Source organism: Rhea americana, unplaced genomic scaffold, assembly GCF_003343005.1.
Source record: "Rhea americana isolate MKP2758 unplaced genomic scaffold, rheAme1 scaffold_97, whole genome shotgun sequence".
NCBI classification, from domain to species: Eukaryota; Metazoa; Chordata; class Aves; order Rheiformes; family Rheidae; genus Rhea; species Rhea americana.
Window position 1 is genome coordinate 1,983,694 of NW_028187166.1, and position 19,513 is coordinate 2,003,206.

Genomic DNA, 19,513 nt, shown 5'->3' on the forward strand with positions numbered 1-19,513 from the left:
TATCTATTATGCGTTTGAGATTCTGCTTGTTTCACATGATATCTGTTAATATCACTAATGCTGTATGTGCTGACATATGAAGGAGTAGTGGGTCAGATACTTGTTACGGTAAAAGGGACTACTGGTGGATGTGATGTTCTTATGGATCCRTTCGCAGGTTTGAGGTCCAGTGTGGTAGTTAGTGTGCAAAATTTGGTGCTGTTTCTGTGTTAGTTTGCAAAAAGCTCGGATATGGGGTTTGGCAAGTAGAAATATGTTTAGCTTACCTTTAACATTGATTTTTGTGCCCTTATTAATACTCTGATACATTGTGTTAATGACTTGGGGACTTGCACAGTTTAATTTATTTATTTATTTTAAGGAGATATCTCAGTTCACCTTTAACCGGAATGTGCCTGCATGATAAAATTCCTTTTGAACTCAATTGTGAATATTCAGCCTTATTTTTTTGTTCTTTCTTTAGAAAATTCCCAATGCACTTTGGGCCAATCTGATCCAGGAACGTCTGTCAAACGTGGACTGCATCAAACAAGTAAGAATTGCTCCTCAGAGGGCCAGCGGATAAGCACTTACACAACTCGTGCATAGTAGTTAGCATTCTGAGTCCCGAGCAGAGGAGGGAATGGGGGCAAATCTTTGGGGGCTCTGGAGTGAATTGCTTTCTTGAACATCAGCAGAGGGACTTTGGAGCTTTATTAACAGGATAAAGGGGAGGATGAGAGTATGCATATGCTAATCTTATAGCACAGACATGATCAAAGACTGAACAAGCATAGCTTTGTTGATTGCCTGGGGCAACTGGCGGAGTTATAGTGGACAAAGCAGATAAACAGAAAATATATAAAAATCAATAGACTGAGTTAAGTTTTTAGCTCTTWCTGATGAAAGGAGAAAAGAGAGTCTAATGTTATTCGTTTCAATTTTCTTTCTTGCTCATTGTGTCTTTTTTTTTCTTCCTGTGTTAGGAATTTGAATATATTCTCTTCTAGGTAATAATTAATATGCTCACTGTTAACTTACAAGAATAGGCAACTGAAGAGGTTTGGCTGCTGTATCCATGGATCTGTGGTGGTATTGTTTTCTCCTGTGTACTTAGACTTATTGTAAGTAGAGATTTTTCAAATAGAACCAAAAGAGAACTTAAATAGATTAATATTGGTTGAAACTAATGTCTGGACTCAAGGAAAGCAAAATCTCTTTTATGTACTTCCTGTAAAACCTCAGATGTTGTTATGGTCTACTGAGTCCATAATCAGTCCATAATAAAAGATTATTTGTAAGAGACATAATAATCTAACAGATAAAAATCTCTTTCTAAACAATATAGACTGTATATTATTTGATGTACTTCTTGAGGGGAAAAAAGCGCATAGTCCATAGTAGGTTTTACATTCATGAAGGACTAAAGAACCTTTTTCGAGTAAATAATACATGTTCTTAAAACAGTCAGTCTGTCTATTAATTTGTGGGTCAGGAATAATYAGCCCTTCCTTACCTCATAAAGACGTTGCAAGGCTGGTATGCTTTATTAGACTGCTTTGTATCTTGACATCATCATCTAGCTTGCTTGTCGAGTGAAGCAGGGCCATTCGTTAATGTTTCACTGAACTTTAAAATTTGCTTCCTAAAGCTGTCTTAACATCAGACACTGAGAGGAAATGCTAAAAATCTTATATCCTGTGCTTCTCCCTGTATCTCTATAATTCTTGCTATGGTCTGCAATGGTCTGCAGTTTTTTAAGCTTCCATTTACAAACAGACCCTGAAATAAACACAAGTAAATATTCAAGGGTTAGAGTATATAATGTAATGATATTTCCATTCACTTAAAACAAAATCATAATACTAGGGGGCTGGGCCATTGCCTTGTGGTTTTAAGATGGTAATTCTGTAGCACAGAGGTGTCTGTGGGTGCTGAGAAATATCCACAGTACTAGCAAGAAGAATTCAAAAATAGTTTTCTGCCTTGACTAAGGGTTATTGCTTTACAACTGAGATAGTGTAAATAATTGTCAGCGAGGTCCTCATGTGCTTCACTGCAAAGTCAGTTAGCTTTGCTTAAACCACTGATGAAAGTGGCTTTCAGTGGACCTGCTTTGTGTAAACTATATCAGATGGTGAAATTACAGTGTATGAACTGTGGAAAGGATAACTCGATCAGCATGGTAATGAACGGTTGAGTGGTGTAGYCTCTTAAACTGTTTCTGCCTGAGAAGTTTGCTAGAGGACACCTGTCTGTGTCATATTTTTGTTGCAAATATTTAGCCATAGAAAAATAGGTAGTATTTGACTCTCTTTAAGCAATAGGTTAGCACTAGCACTAGCTAAACTGTGACTTACCTTGCCAATCATTTGGCTGCGTGAGATGTGAATTCAAAGACTATCTGTTGGTATTTAAATGTTATTAGGAAACTCTTCACCTCACCTTGCCTCGTCTTGCAGATATTTAGCCCTTCAGACCAAATATCTGGTATTATTTATTGTATTTGCATACTAAATTCACTCAGGATTTAAGCCTCTCAGTTGGCAGGAGAACATACTTAAAAACACAAATATGTGATGTATCATCCTGTTTACTTCTGTGGCCTTTTGAATTAAAGAGTGTAAATGATGAACTCTGCCAAGAAACCAGTATTGTCAGCTCTGTACATACTAGTAGATGAGCAACAAAAAAAGACTAGAGACAATCAACATTTTATATGTAAGCAGTGAAATGAGATACCACAGTTTAGAGCAAGTCAGGTTACTGTATGATTTACCATCTTGTCTTTGTGGCAAGATGGGAACAGCAAACTTTTTCTCTGGTGAGAATGTTTAAAATATATTTAAATGCATAGAAGTGAAAATAAGAAAGAAAGATGGTAAGCCCAAGAGTGGAACTGCTAACTGCTAGACTTTTGGCTGGTTTCAGTTTCYGTGCATAGTGGTTCAGTTTAACACTAACAGCTACTGAACCTGTGCTGGTAGTAGTTAGGGTATAGGGTAGGCAAGATGCCAGGAAACCCTTGGTGTTGTCARTAGTTCTGGTTAAATACCAAACTTTGGTTTGGTTTTCTGAGGTGACCTCTCAAAGGTAATAGTTGCTTGGGGCTTTTGTCCTCTAGTGCTATGAGGAGGAGGATTGTTTTGGTGGCAGTGGTTGCAGCGAACTAGAAAGTAGACAAATAACTCTTCRTTTTAGGGCTTTTATAATAGTAGCTATAAAATCACAGAATCACAGAATGGTTGGGGTTGGAAGAGACCTCTGGAGATCATCTAGTCCACCCCCCTGCTCAAGCATGGTCACCTAGAGCATRTTAGACAGGATTGCATCCAGGCGGGTTTTGAGCGTCTCCAGAGAAGGAGACTCCACAACCTCTCTGGGCAATCTTTCCAAGGTGCTCATTCTGTCACATAAGTCACTTCCTCTGCTTAAAAGCAGACATGATTTCAACAGCTAATTTCTCCAGTGTTCACTGTGATACTGTTAAAGTGAATTTTAGCAAGCATCAATGTGTAGGCAAAATCTGTTAGTCTCCAAAGGCTGCATCCACCTATGCTTTTTTTGCTGCATGCTTTCTATAATTGTTGGCATTGTTCTTGTTCTCCTTGTAGCAGTGAGGGAAGGATCTCTCCATGTCTGTTGTTTTAAGTCATATAAACTCTGAGTAAAGTGACAAGAGAGTTCAAATGACAACAGCTGCATAGCATCCTGCCTACATTTTATGTTGCTGTCATTACCGCCAGCAGCACTGAACCAGTGCTGGGCTTGTTACAGAACAGTAGGGGAAATAAAAACTTCCTTTAGAAAGTTTCCATGATGTTGAGCAGGAGCGGAGTACATATTATTAGTGTGATTAGTATTTCAGCTCCTTTTTGGAAAAACACATACTTGACTTTTCAAAAGTTGTGATAGCTTATTGAAGGTCATCTTATTGGTAGACAGAATTCAAGACCACTAAAATCTCCCCGTATTGTGCATCACTTTCACTTGAAAGAGGAAGACCTGTGCCTTTTAATTGCATCATTCTTCTTGTGTGAGTGTTAATGAAGTCAATACTGTGGGTTTTTTACTTCATTGCCTGAATTTATGCTCTCTCTCTCAAAACATGAGTCAGCATTTTTAACTGAAAATGTGAATAGATTAGGAACAGTATGTTGGACCATAGGACCACCAGCTGTTTGTTTTATTTCTCCTTGTGGTGCCTTTGGGTTGGCATTAATTGCACAGCTTTCATCCCACTGACAGTAGGAATACAGAATTTTTTGTACTATTGTTTTGACACTCACAGGTTTATAGATGTCACAGGCATCCTCCAAGGAGAACATTTTTATTGATCAACAGCWCTTCTGAGACACTGTTGTGTGTTCTTCTAATACAAATGCAGTTAGGGCTGCAAGGGATCAGATGAGTAGGTCTTCCAGCCTACACAGAGAACTTATTGCAAGCATTATGTTAGAACCTGGGACTTGAACAGCTTATATGAAGGCTTTTCATCTGACTGTTGTCTAACTCTGGTGCTGCTGGCGTTGTGGAGGGAATTTATAGAACTGGGGAAAGCTAGTGAAGAGATTGCTAGATAATGAGTTTGTGAGAGAGATAGCTGAGCATCCTTACATCTTAGGATGATTTAGAAACTAAGCCTAGGCCAGTGAGTCACATGAACTCAAGGGCAGAATTACTTCTGATTGATATTAAACAATTCCAAAGGGTAGTGACTGTCACTGAACAGGAAGGAAAACAATGCAATGGCTACTAGTTGTCTTTAGATTTAGATAGAGATCATCATGTTGTCTCTGTGACTCCTTCCAAGGACAGTGATGTTTCATAAGTGTATCTGGGGAGGGAAGCTGGCCTCTTAACCTTCTTCTTTTTTTTTTTTTTTTTTTTTTTCCACAAAGAATGCGGCTCATTTTTTATACTGAAGCTACAGGAATACGTTGTACCTGGGGAATAAAAGGTTCCTTTCTAATGAGAAATTTGGTAAGGTGGAGCTTCTTCCATCATCCATGCTGCTAAAGCTGACAGACTGCAGGAGTAGGATTGGCAATAGATGTAGTTCCCTGTGCATTAGTCGGGTCAGGATCTTAATTGTATTATTATCTCTCTTTGATTCCAATTACTCCCCATTTTGCGAGCAGATAAAGAAGAAGAATCTAAAGCAATAAAGATTGTCAGCCAATAAAAAAAAATAAGGACTGAACGTCCAACTCTGGGACACTGAATTTGTTAGTAATAGTCATTTGTTTTTTATCATTTGGAATACTTAAATTTCAATAAGTGCTACTATCTCACATTTAAATTTGCCTATCTTTGCAATATTTATACTATTCTCCTCAGTCTACTATTTTCTGAAAATCTCAGAAATGTTGGTTCCACAGTAGCTATTATTGTGTTGTTTTGTTGCACTGTTGTCTATCCTCTCCCTTTAAATGTGAGAAAAATGCATGTAATACTTTTTCAAAAATACCAATGATGTTGTGGAAAAGCTACTGTGAAGACATGCTTTCCTRAAGGCAGCATTTTTCATGACGTTTAATCTTTATGCTTGTGTTTGAGAGTTCTTTCAGATGTGCCATGTGATTCAGCATTATTTCTTTACGTTATCCCTTTGCTGTTTGCATTATTCTGAGGCAGTGTCAGTTTTGGATTTTTAACAAATTTTGCAGCTGTGTAGGCCAAATAACAAGAGAGAACTGAATATTCAAGTCATTATTATTGAGGTGGAAAGTTGACAGAACATAGGTTTGGTATTACAGCTGACAGTGTGCCAGCAAAAGAAGGAGATTTGTGTTTGGGAATGACCGTGAGGGTTTCCTTTTCTCCAGATTCTTTAAATTTGGAGAGGAAAGTGATGGCTTTGAAAGTACTTCCCTGTTGCTGATTTTCAGTGTGCCATGGGTCTCCAAGGAGCACTTCATCTGACATTAAGGCAAGAGCAGAATGCTGTATTTATAGCAGCCGTGAGATGAGAAAGGATTGTGGTTCCAGCTGAAAGAGAGACCACAAAATAATGCACTATAGAATTTCTCAAACTTTTAACCTTCATTCTAGCCTTGATGAGACAAGATGCCATCCATGCATGAAAGTAAGGTTACTGCTATCAAGGACAAAAAATAGATAGCTTCATAAAGAAACAAATTCTTACCATGTGAAGTTACTAATTACACTTTAATGATAGTCAGGAGGGCAAAGAAAGACCAGTGTTTGCATAAAGCATGATAGGCATATTTTAAGTCAGGTCTTGCTCTGCTGTGTCTTGCTTCCTCTTGCTTAGTTCCCAAGCTGCACCCCCCCCCCCCTTTTTTTTTTTTTTTTTTTTTATCTGTGACATCTGCTTGGAGCTTGTCCCTCCTGTGATACCATACTACTTGCAGCTGTTCAGACCTCCAGCTCTGAGCTGTGCATGGGGTGCCCTGAGCATACGGCCTTTTTGATGTGTGATAAAACAGAACCAAGCCACTGGGGGTATGGAGAGGGAATGCATCAGAATATCAATAAACCTGTTCTGAACAAAGCTGCAGCTCTGTGGTGGAATAGACATTTCACTGAACTGTCAAGTAGATGGATAATGTATTCTAATTAGGGATTGACTGATACCCTGGAACTCAGAGACCTTTGGAAATAAGATCCAAAATGCTAACTATTTTTGTAGTGTTTATTTGTTATGCATGTTTAAAATTATTTGTTGCAAGAAGCTATTTATTGAGCTATAGTTTTCTACATTGCAAAAACTTTTAGCTATAAAATTGCATGTTGCCTGCTCTAAGGACTTTTGAAATTTGTATATAAGCATCATGAAGTTTGCTATATGTTGTTTAAAGAATGTCTTCTGTGTTTGCTGCCTGTTGCTTAATACTTGCTTCCGTTCTATAAGCTGTATAGGCATCAGAAGCAAAGGGCTTTTTTTTTTAGTTTCCAAAAGTATAGCACTTGGAATGGAGAAAATGAGCCAGATTTATAGTCTGTTTAAATTGGCATAGATCCGTTGGCTTCAGGACTCTGATGCCTTTTCTCCCTAGAAGAGGATCTGGGCCTATGTATATGTTGTACAAACACAAGATATTCACAACCAGTGCTGAAATTCCTAGCATACTGCTAAAAATATTGTGCAGCCTTACCTCTCTCCTGCAAGTCCCAATGGATAAATTGATTTCTTAGCACCTGTGTGACCTTAGACAGTGGTTCATCCTAATTTGATAAAGCAAACACTGGGAGCGGTAAAAATGACTTGCAGTTACTTGAGTCTGTTGTTTTCTACAGATACCAACAGGATGACATGTTCCTGAAACCAGGCTAATTAAGGAATTTTAAGTAGTCTACTCTRTTTTCTTGTATAATTGGAATGTCCCAATTTCCTCCTACAGAAGTCATGGAGATACGTTTCTCTGAAATACTTCTAAAACCTTTGGACCCCATACTGACAGAGCTTCAAATTTATATGGGAGATAATAATGATTGCTAGCTAATGCAATATTAAAATATCTTCTTTATTTCAAATACAAAGATAGTCTTTCAGATTTATTATAGTATCACGAAGTTCTTTTGGGGTATAGGATATGGTGACAAGGGTCTGTGTAGTTAAGCAACTAGCAGAAAAATTAGGCAAAGTTTAGAAGATTCAGACTCAAGAGTGGTGAGCAGATTAGATTTCAAATACTGCATCACACAGACACTGAGTGAGGCTGCAGCACTCCTACAGTATTTCAGAGCTCTGTAAATGTTTTTTTAAAGATGCTCAATCCAACACTTAGCTGGCTATAACAAGGACTTAAGGGAGCAAAAGGCTCTTTTTTCTTTTTTCTTTCTTTTGCTCTGTTGCTTCATTAGCTTTGGGAATGCTGGTTCCATTACTGTGAGTTTTCCTGTATAATTTAAGAAAATAATGAAAGCATGCATATTTTCCTCACTGTTCTTGGCATTAAATCTGTCTTTAGATTTGTTTAGCCTCTTTTTTTATACAGTGTGGGCTGGTATCCTTTTAAATATTTCAAAACTGTAGAAATTGTTGTGGGTTGTTTTTATTTAAGAGGGAAGTTTAGGATTGAAGTACAGGAAAAAAAATCATTGTTACAATACATCAATGTCCTTTGCACTGTGGTAGTGTTATTAGTGCATGTCATTTCACAAAAATATCAGTGTTCTGTGTTTGCTTTCTTCTGTCACAAGCATCTATAACAAAACTCAACTGCATACTTTGATTCACTGAAATGATTTCTCCCTAAACAGGTAAATGGATGAAATTCTTGCTGCAGAACATTTCGTCTAAGTTGCTCAGTGAGACCGATGTTCTGAATATATAGGGAGGGGAGCCTATATTTGTGTTAGGATAGAGTGTATTTTGCACAGAGATTGCATAACAACGGTGGTGTTATTCTTTCATTGTCTAGTTGATCCTGCTCCAGGTAGGTTAGTTTGAATAGCTACTTGCGAGTAAGAGTCTGTGATAACGGTTGCAGTGAGCACAAGCATATTCCGGAAATTAGTTACTGTTGTTGAAAATATTTGGGATGTAGTGGTCTGTAGGATGTTTTGTTAGTAGATTAATCTTTTTTTTTTTCTATTAACAAAATGATATTCCAAGCACTTCGTTTATATATGTACATATATATGTATACATATATATGTTTATATATACACACACACACACACACACACATATATCTTAGGTCCTGGTTCTTTTGTTCATGTTGTCGGGTAGTATGAGAAAATTGATCCATTCTTACATTGTCCTATTGTGAGATCAGAATGAAGCAATGTTGTACAAATAGCACCAGTGTGTTTAATCCTAAGCTTTTTTTTTTTCCTGTGTATTTTGTGTTCCAGGATCGATAACTGTTTCATGCTTTATTTCAATAGGGTTGGATTTTGGAAGGCTTCCCTGAAAACCAGGAACAGGCATGGATGCTGCAATCATCTGGCATCATTCCTGTGCATGTTGGTAGGCAGTACAAGGTTAAAGTGAGATTATATCCAGTATGTGAAAGTCTAGAAGCATTTTTACCTGAACATCCTAAATAATAACTTCAGTGCATATCCTAAAGACACCATAATTACTAGACAGTAGAGTGATGTTTCAGCATGGTTCAGATTCATTGAAGGACTTGAGCTAACCTATAAGACTTTAAATCCTGTGTTTTCCACAGAAACCCTTATYTTCTTGTACATTAGAGTTCTGTAAATTCAAGACCGCTCCAGTAAGTGTCTCTGAGCATTTAGTCGTAGTTCCACTTCTATTCTAGGAGTGGGTTCAAATTTTCTCTGATSTCAGTCTCTAGAAATCTACCTTTAGTGATCCTCAGAACAAATCAATTTATTATCCCCTAAATCCAAATTCTTTCTTCCATTGAATTAAAAAATACCAGCCTAGCAAATCTTTCTTCACCAAGTGAAATAGAAACATCTTGGTTTTAAGCTTGATTCTTCTGAGTATGGATGGAGTGTGGCTTAATTTGAGAGCAATGTTTCTTCAGTGACAAAACGCTGATAGACAAGACCTTGACAGCTGCCCTCACTAACTAGAACGGCCAGTTGTCCTAAATTAATAGTTAGAAAACCTACTTGCAATGTAAGAAACAATTAATTGTGTGGAATACAGCATAAAATGATAAAGGTAGAGCTTGCCAGTGGATCATGAACTTGCCAGAATGTTAGCAACCTTGATGAATTGTCACTTTGAATTTGATTTGGGTGAGATTCCACTATTAATGAAGAATTCAGAATCACTGCAATAGAGTTAGGAAAAAATGTTTAATGTCTAGTACTTGCATGTATTTTTCATATAGCTAATAACATCTGAAGTCAAGTTTTGCTCACAATTTTATCTGTGCAACCAAGACCTGAATGAGAATCTTAAAGTGCAGTCTGTCTAGTTAATCAAAAAGAAGATTGAGAGGAGATATAATTTATGGTATATGAATATCTTAATAGTGAGAAAAGTGCCTGAAAGAGCTGTTTGATAAGGTAGAGAAAGTCATAAGAAACCTGTAATCAAATACATTGAAAAGAGAAATTAAATTATAGTATTTAACTGTGAAGATGATTAGTAAAAAAAACAATCTAGGAAAGTGATAAATTTTCCATCCTCTGATACTTTCTAGTCCAGCTTGGATACGTTTATGTGAGATTAACCAAAAATAAGTTTCATTGGACTCACTACAGAAGTATTTGGGTGAGAAGTAATTGCTTGTGGTATAGAGAGGATCAGACTGAATGACCTGTGGATGCTCATAACCTAGACTTCTAGCCTGGATTCCATCTAGATAGAATGTAACCATACCTTGTTAATTGGTATAGATGACTGGGTCAGCCTGTGCTCATGAGTACTGGGCTGTATATTATTAATGAATATTTTCTCCCAGTGTACTGTTCAGTAAGTGGAGGAAAATTCTGATTAAAAGTAAAGTCAAGTATTTACARATAGAATAATGGGAAATCAGGAAAACAAGACAAATGGAGACAAATGTGCTTGAAATACTTTCATCCATCCTCAATACCAGGATTCATCAAAACAGTTACAGGAAATAAAGCAAGTAACTAAGAAAAGCTATTCTTTCTGTTTTCTTCTTTTYGATACCTAGTTGTGCTTTATGCTCCAGACACTGTACTGATTGAGCGGAACAGTGGGAAACGGCTTGATCCCTTCACAGAAGGTGCAGTATACATTTCTTCTTGATCTCCACTAGAAACTGGAGTGTTACWTGGTCCCAGAAACATTATAATATCAATGAGATTAAAATTTAAATGGTACCCCTCTAAGAAACARTAGGAATTTATAATCATAAATATAAACTGTTTGGAGAAGATATATGTCAATAGTATCTTATATTCTGTGACAATAAAATACAGGGAAATGTGAAGCTTGGTATTGAGCCTGCAAACAGTATGCTATTGCAGCATGGAATATTTGAAGATTAAATCTCTCCGTATGAACTTATATTTTGCCATGTGTCCTTGCTAGATCCTSATTTATTCTGAGAGGCAATTTTCTTTCAGTTATCTCACATTGAATGACTATTGAATAGACTGAGTTCCAAATTCTCTATTCAGTATCTCTAGCAGTCCTCCAGCAGGAAATAAAATCCTGACATTGCTCAGTTAAAAAAARATATATATGTTGGATGTTTTAGGAGCAGAATTAGGAAGAATATTGTTAACTAAAGGAATGACTTTTATTTGCAATAAAGGAGATTTGCTTATAAAAGGCCTTGGTTAAAGTTCAGTCTAAGAGTTTGGAGAATTATCCCCCATTCCCAGCTCTTTCTCTATGAAGTTAGGTAAGTCGTTACTTGACTTGCTTTTCTAATTTGAAAAAGAGGGCTAACAATACTGTCCTTCTATCTAAGAAATAGCTTGTTAGTGCTTGTAAAATACTTTCAGATCATTTGACAAGAACAAAAACCATCATTACTACTACTGCTTCTCTAAAAGACTTGTTTGAACTATGTATATGCAGCTCTGCAATAGAGATTGCAGYGTATACAAGGAAATGCATGCTCCTGCTGAGAAGCACATCATGCTTTCTTGACTACAAGGGTGGCCAGTTATCTTGGCCACTTTCTGTCTGTGTGTCTGCTGAATAATAGCCAGCTGTAAGCATAAGTAACAAGGGGAGTGCACAAATCATTGCTGTGCCACAACATAAGGCTTGAACAGACTTTGATATTGATTAGGAAAACTTTGGAACTGAATAAGACCTAGTAAATCATCTGCTTGATTCCTAATCAGTGTCTAACTTCTAGAGGTTTACCATACGACCTTTGACTGGCCAAGTGACCCTGTAGTGCAGCATCGTTTGGTGAAACCAGAAGATACATCTGAACAAGAGACATCAAAGAAACTGCTGGAGTATCATAGAAACTTCCCTGGAGTTTTCCAGACCTACCAAAAATTTCTAAAATTAGTCAATGCAGACCAGCCTTGCATGGATGTCCTATCACAAGGTAAATATGTACCTTTACGGCAAATTTGATAGTTGATAAACTCTTATCTGAAAGGTAGTTAGTAGCCTTTAGAGACAGTTCCTAGGAATAGGATTAGTCAAACCTGATAGCTCCCAGTTGAGTTGTGTTCTTTCTAATACAGAGTCTGGGTTGTTCCTGATAATTATTTTACAAGACTAGAGTAAATACAAATAACTGGGAAGTCTTAGTTCCACAGTCCTAACAAGGGATAGTTGACTCAGTAGAGTAAACGTCACTGTTACTTCTGTGAGAGACTCTCTTAAAAAACTGCATCTTGTCTCTACTCTTCATCTCCCATATGTGTCTTTCACAAGTCTGATAACAAGAAGCTGGAGTAGTTCAAAGCTGGTGACATTTCATTATTTAAAAACTCTTTGTGCTGGAAGCTTTTCTTTTCAATGATTCTTGTTTGCTTTTACTTGACTTTAATGCAATCTGACTTTTAATGTTGATTTCAAGAATAAAATAAGTAAACTGCCAGAAAGACCAATTGATAATGTACTTCATAACTGTCAGTCTGTAGATGATCTGATATATACCAGTAATTTTGCATCTCAAAAAAGTCTTTTTTTAATGACAAGTGCTACACTTTTAAGATAAACAAGTAGGAAGTTTATAATCTGAATTTACACATTAATTACCTCTAAATTACTTAATTAAATTTAAAAGTTCATATCATCATTCATAAAGAATTCATGCCTGGAATTGTAAATAAAAATGTGAGTGCCTGAATATTAATTATTATTAATTAATAATGTAGTGAGATAAATTGAAAATTGGAATGAAAAAATCCTCTCTAGATCTTTTTTCTGCAGTGCATCAAGCAGCCAGTTTTTTTTTTTTTTTTTTAAGAATAATTAGATGTGGAGACTGTCTAGGGGATCATTACTCCTAATTAACTTGGTTATTTACTGCAAATTAAGCATCATTTGTAAGCAGGGTGCTTTGCCTGTAATGTTTGTGCTTTTCAATACACTGAGTTATAGAAAATGTTCAGAATAACTAGAGCACTCCTTGGTTAGCTGATATTTGTTTTTGGACAAGTTATACAGCCAACAGACTATTTTCTGTTGTGGTTTTCATTTTTTWAAATGCATTTTTATTGCCACAGGTAAGCGATTAAAAACAATTAAGAGAGAGCATCTATATTAAGATTATAATGGGTTGTTTCATACAAATATAATGTTTTGTAATCTCTTAARTTTTATTGGAATTACTGATTTGTGCCAAGATAAGTGACATCAGAGTCAATTGTACAGTGTAGTATCCCAGCACAGCTTGTGGTGCTGGAGTAAGAGATGTGCAGGATCCCATGTGATTGCAGTTTGCRTCAGATTCTCAATACCCCAATTTGCTCTCTAGAAAGAGCAGATCTGGAGTTTGCTGGAGCTGTATCTTTCTTACAAAGAGATTTCATAATGATCTGGAAGTATGTCTAGGAAAGGGTCCATAGAAGAACTGTTAGTATATAGCAGTGTTAAAAATGGTGGTTAAAATACTGATCCTTGTGCTTTTTTAATATGATATTGTGGTTAATACAAATGTTGATGTCTAACCCTGTCTCTGTTTTGTTAGGCTGTAGTATCATTTTATTACAAGGACTGTTTAGTCTGTAGACACTGTAATTTAAAGTGTAAGATGTTTGGGCTAAATTTAATTCTATTCACTGCAACTGCAGAGGAAATTGAAGCATGTGCAGGTGTGCCTATGCTATCTTTAATCATGGTAAAAATGGCAGTCAAGATGCAGTGGCATGGCTTTTAGCTTTGTCCAGCAACTTGCAAATCAGTGTGTGATCTCTGGAAAGCTTACATAGTTTCTACTGAACCTTGAGCTGCTCACTTCACTGCTGGGGTTAGCAAAAGGGGTGTGGAGTGTAAGAGTGCTCAACTGTGTCCAAATCTGATCATATTTTTTCCTCACTGTCAAGCCACACCTTACTTTAGCTTCCTGCTAGTCCACCAAGTTCTCTTTTGTGACTGAATGAAGTTCTGATCTCTTTTATGCAGCAATTTTGATTATGCTTTATGTGGTCTGTGGTCTTTTTGAAGTTCTTATAGTCCATAGACTGATGTGAACATAGTATTTCCTGTGCATTAGAAAACACAGAAGAAAGAATATTGTYCAGCTAACAGAGTGGAATCAGACTGAAAATATCAAATGGCCTTTTCACTTTATGGAAAAATGGTGGACAAAAGAATAAAATCATTCTCAGTTATGCGTTGTCACTGCTCTGTTGTGTTATGTCATACTATACTACAAATATCTAAATTGTAATTAGGAGTCTACTAATCACATACAAAACTGGATAAATGTCATATCACTTTAACATCCTGAGTTTTTACACTTAAATATTTGTTCAGAAACTGCAGAAAGTATTAAGTGTAATTATCTCCCTCTATAATTTCCATGGTAAAATTGTAGCTATCAGACAAAAATGACTTCTGCTAAAAACAACATGGTAAAAGAGCACTTATTAATTGAATCCACTCTTTAAAATGGTTTRACATGTACTGATGAAAGACAGTATAAGACAGTATACGAGTGTAATGACAGTAAGATTTCTAAAGTGCTTCTCATTGTAAGTTGCTGCCATTAAAGTTTTATCAGAGTCCTGATTTTGGTTGGAGTCTCAAGATATTTCAGTGGTAAAATAAATGATGATGATAGTAACAACCTTAAAAAAAGAGAGAGAATTTAATCAGTGTTCCTTCTTTAACCAGTAGGTTATAAACCGCATTTCTTGTCTTCTGTCGTGTTCTAGCTCTCACCTATGTCCAAACCCGGCACCGATCAGCTGCCCCCTTTACACCACGGATTCTCTTTTGTGGACCCCCAGGCAGTGGGAAGAGCCTGCAGGCAGCACTAATAGCTCAGAAGTACGGTGTTGTCAACAGTAAGTTCATAGTAGATATGCACTTTGCTGAATTCTCCCTTTTCTTTCTTTTTGATCATTTATCTTTTGCTGTCTTTCTTTCTTGCGCATAAAATTTCTCTGTTAGACCATCACTGTAGATGTCAAATTTTCGAGTGGTCTGAGAAGTATTTCAATGAAGAAATAAAAACCAATAAAACATGTATTCTGTGACAAACCATCTCTAACTTTTCTTTAGTCATCATTTTTTATACTCTTTAGATCAGTAGTTTTTCATGTATTACATTCTTGTTGTGCTCTGAATTCTTCATTGTATCAATGGATCTTTGCAGTTTCAGCTGTCTGGCCAAAATTGAGTCACTTTTAAAAGAGAATTTGCTCTGAACTATGAGGAGGACTCCTAGACTCCGTGCTTCTAAAACAATGTATTAAAAAAGGAAACAATTATCAAAATCTACATTATCTTTTTTCATGAGGGAGGCCCAGAAAATGCTAGATGAGGCTTGTTCATGATGGTACATGCTGATGTTAAAAAATGCTATAATATTAGCACCCAGGAGGGTGCTAGGATCAATGCGATTTGCATCTGTGTTCTATAATGTCTTCTAATATTGGAGTAGCCATAAATTATMTTAAGCAACTGTCTGATGTCTGTAAAATCTGATGATCAGTCATATCCTCTTTGTTAACTAAAATATAAGTTAATTTCATTTGTATTCTTTCAATTCATATCAAATGAAAAAAAAAAGAATGAAGTAGATAGTGGGGTGTTTTTTGTGTTGGGAGGATTCTTTAATTAGTGGAGCTAATTCTATCCATACTGATGTAGCCAGTCCTTCAGTGTCTTCCCTGAGCTCCCTGGGAAGTCAAGTAAAAGAATTCACTGAACCTGGATTTGGCTTTATAAGTGAATAATAACTTCAAGGTGTGAGCTGTACTGTTTTCAGTTACATATTTAGTAGAGCTGCCCAGAAAAGAAATAATTTTCAAGTTCAAACTAGAAACCTTCAAAACAACATATATGCTTTCCATACAATTATTCCAGCTAATGGTTAGGTGTTTAATTTTTGTAGTTCTACTAAAGGCATGGAAACAATTCTGAAACTGTCTCTCTATCAATCAATCAGGGATCTAATTTTAGTATTTTTTTATTTTTAATTTTATCATTATTTTAGTGTTTCAAAAATACTATATGACTCAAATATCCAATACACTTGAAAAGGGTAAATGTATATTATTTTAATCTATATTACAATACTGAAAACTACAAATAAAATTGATAGAACTTTTATGCTATCAGACGTTTTAATATTGCTTCATTTTATCTTTACATATTAAAAATTAAAGATTTTTAGAGATTTTTTCAGAGACTTATTGTTAAGAATTATATAATTGACTTAATTAAAAATGAAATGTGTCTTATAATGTGTTAAAAAAAACTGTTAGCTGTGTTAAAGATTGCTGTTCTCTTTTGTTTCTGAATACCTTTTCTGAACTACATTTCTAAAACTGTAAGTTTGATGTAGTATTTTCATCTAGGTCAAAATTTGCATTTTATTTTTTTAAGCAACTAGTATATAAAACAGCTGCTGCTCTCTTTACTAAATACCATTACCACTACTTCATCCATATGTTCAATTTCATTGTAAGTGTACTGTAAATCAATTATTACAAGAATTAAATATTTAAAACGGAGCTGGAAAACCATCATTTTTAGAAGAGTACTTCAGCATATGCTTAATTTCCAGACAGGCCATTGGGATTGAAACAGAGGCTTAAAAGTTTAATCCTATATTTAAATATTCTCACAAATTGGGTTGAATTTAATCATATACATATTTGTTGTCATAAGCTGGGTTCTATACACAGTGTTTGTTACATATTTAGACCGTTTCCTGTGAGTATGAATTTGCTTCTCTGGGAAAAGTGGTGACTATTAATTTTTGTGCTTATTCCTTGTCACTTAAACACTAAACTCGTTTAACTTTCCTCAAGAAATATTCCTGTAGTATATTCTTACTCCTGTATGTTGAACAATGTGATAAACAATTATAAAACAGATGTAAGTGCTTGATTCTTTTTCAGCTGAAGTCAGTAGTGCTGTTGATTTCAGAAAGAGTGAAATCAACTTATGGTTATTAATTGAAAAGTCATGCAATAAGGTACAGCGTTATTGTTATCTAATATTAAGAAAAAAATGAGTTGGAGTTAGGACTTTTTGTGATGTTGTGCAAACTCTCCATGCCTCTTGTGATGTGCAACCCGTCCATGCCTTAATTCCTTATTTGTAAAATGAGGATGAATACTATTGTATCTAACTCATATGGGACAGTAAAACTTAGTAACTTTGCCTAGTCAAAAAGTGCTATACAATACCAAAACAATGTTAATTCATGTACAGCTGTCCTGACTGGAACTTTAAATCTAGATCTCCTAGTGTTCTATGTATTTGAAGTCAAYGATAATATTGCATTAGCACAGTTTTTTAAATATAATTCTTACATGATCATTAAATGATCCAAAGAGTCACTTCCTTGAACTGCATATTATCCTGCACCTCCAACAGTGCAGTTCAGATGCTGTTCAGCAGGTATAACTTTATTCAGTAATTAAAAGTTTATAAAAAGTGAAAACCACTAGCAAGCCCTTGAGTTATTATTTCAGTAACATATTTGATTAGTCTCTTTCTCTCTCTGTTTTTAATATGTTCTTTGCCAAATGTATTCTTTTTTATTCAATATTCTCCCCTGCTCAGTCTCTCTGCTTTTTGCTCTACTTGGCCAAAAGAAAAAAAAAATCCCATCAACAAACCCCCAAAACCTACAACTTTTATTTTATTCAGTGACCTTATTCCAGTATGCAGCTTCTGGGCTTTTTTTTCTTTTCTTTCTTGCTTCCTTTTTAAAATTTAACCTTGTGTCTTTTTGTTCTTGCTTCCTCTTAGTTTGCTGTGGGCAACTGCTAAAGGAAGCTGTTGCAGACAAGACAAAACTTGGAGAACTCGTTAAGCCTTATTTTGACAACGGATGCCCAGGTAGGGCATGTTGTTGTTTCATTGCACTGTAGTTATAGAGCTGTGGGAAAAAATAAAATTGTGAGTGAAATATTCTTGGCCAGATTCTAATCTGAGTTACATGAGAGTAGTCAGAAAGCTGATTAATTCCATTTCATTAGCTGACTTAGAGCACTGTGTAACTGAAGTTAGATTTTTTAGTTCTCTGATTTCTTCACAACAAATCACTCACTGTTAAATGCAATTCAAATGTTTTTTCACATCCCAGAATTTGAATTCTGTGCTTTTTAATCTCTATATCAAAATCAGAATTCTTATATATGTGTACTTAAAAAATGTTTAAACTGCTTTCTAAAGCATAGTATCATGTTTCATTTTCATTTAAGTTTCAAGTGGGCTACAATAAAGACTATCTGCTTTTATATGTATATTTTAGCTTATAAAATGCTACTGTAGATTCATCTACTTTCACATATACTTTTTGACTTAAAAATAAAGTTTMTGTGTACTTTATTTCTATCAGCATTTTTGGTGGTAGGAGGAGACTACCACAAAGAATACCTAAGCATATGTTGCTTTCGGAAGTCTCTCCAGTGATTTCAGATGAATCATAAATACTGTAAGCTCCTTAGGGCAGCAACTTAAACTTACAGGTTTGTTAGCTGTCTTGCACAAAGCTAGCTCTCTCTGTGTGGTAGATATTAAATATCAAAAAAGATCTGTAGTTCTGCAAGATAAGTTGTATTTCGGTAGAGTGGAAGAATGTTTATTTTGCCAAATTACAGTGGCTTGGGATGGGAGCTTTCAGTCCTGTTTCTAGCAATAGACCAAATGGCTAYCAAAGAGACAAATTTAGGGAGAGACACTTGGTGAAAGTGGAGAAATCTCAGTTAAACTTCAATATGATTGGAATTTTGAGCAAACCTCTCAGAGCAAAGAAAAATTTTCATCATTTTTATTTTTGGCCATTTGATGAGGTGAAAAGCTGAGAAAGTCCCCATTTTTTTGCACAATAGCTTAATTCAGAGACTGAATTACACATATCTGAAACATGAGCCAATAAAATTAACKGAGATTTCCTTGGTACCACACCAAGAGATTCAATACTTCACTAAGCATTTCAGAAAGACCTGTGGCAGCCAGCAGCTTGGGATATTCTGTCCCTCTGTCAGTCACTTTATCAAATGACACAATAATAATTTTTGAACTCTCAACTTCATCTCTAGTGAAAGAATTAGATTTATTCCTAGTACTGTAACTAACTGGTTTAATGCATTAATATTCTGTGGCAGACACCATATTGCTGGGTCGGGGAAGTCGTGTGGGGACCACCAAAGGGAAGAAGTGGCTCTGTCCAGCCAGAACGAGAGCAGCTGGGTCCGCTGTGGCACGGGCCCAGGAGCACTGGGTGCTGGACTCCAAGTACCCGTAGGTTGTGTTTGTTCACGGGTTAATGGCTCCTAGGTGCTGTTTCTGGGAGAGGCTTCCAGGCAGACTTAATTTAGAGATTCTGCTAGCTAGAATACCTGTCTAAGTCGAAGCAAGAGATCTGTGTGTATATTAGTCACGATATACCCTGGGCCTTTATGGATGGGAGTAACTTCTGTATATGTTAGTCTGCTTGACCTGAATGCCACTACTTGTGCATGCCATCTAACTTGCATGCCGAGGTGCTTTCAGGCT

The 19,513-nt window shown here is 36.0% G+C and overlaps 1 protein-coding gene across 3 annotated transcripts in view; it reads left to right on the top strand.

Moving 5' to 3' along the window:
- AK8 (adenylate kinase 8) overlaps window positions 1-19,513 on the top strand; it is a 73,311-nt gene that overhangs the window by 12,833 nt on the left and 40,965 nt on the right. For all 3 annotated transcript variants that reach the window (XM_085325303.1, XM_085325304.1, XM_085325305.1), the window contains 6 exons: window positions 464-532; window positions 8,839-8,920; window positions 10,560-10,631; window positions 11,721-11,921; window positions 14,707-14,838; window positions 17,762-17,851. In XM_085325303.1, the coding sequence (XP_085181429.1) occupies window positions 464-532; window positions 8,839-8,920; window positions 10,560-10,631; window positions 11,721-11,921; window positions 14,707-14,838; window positions 17,762-17,851 (646 nt within the window). The remainder of the gene's footprint in view (window positions 1-463; window positions 533-8,838; window positions 8,921-10,559; window positions 10,632-11,720; window positions 11,922-14,706; window positions 14,839-17,761; window positions 17,852-19,513) is intronic.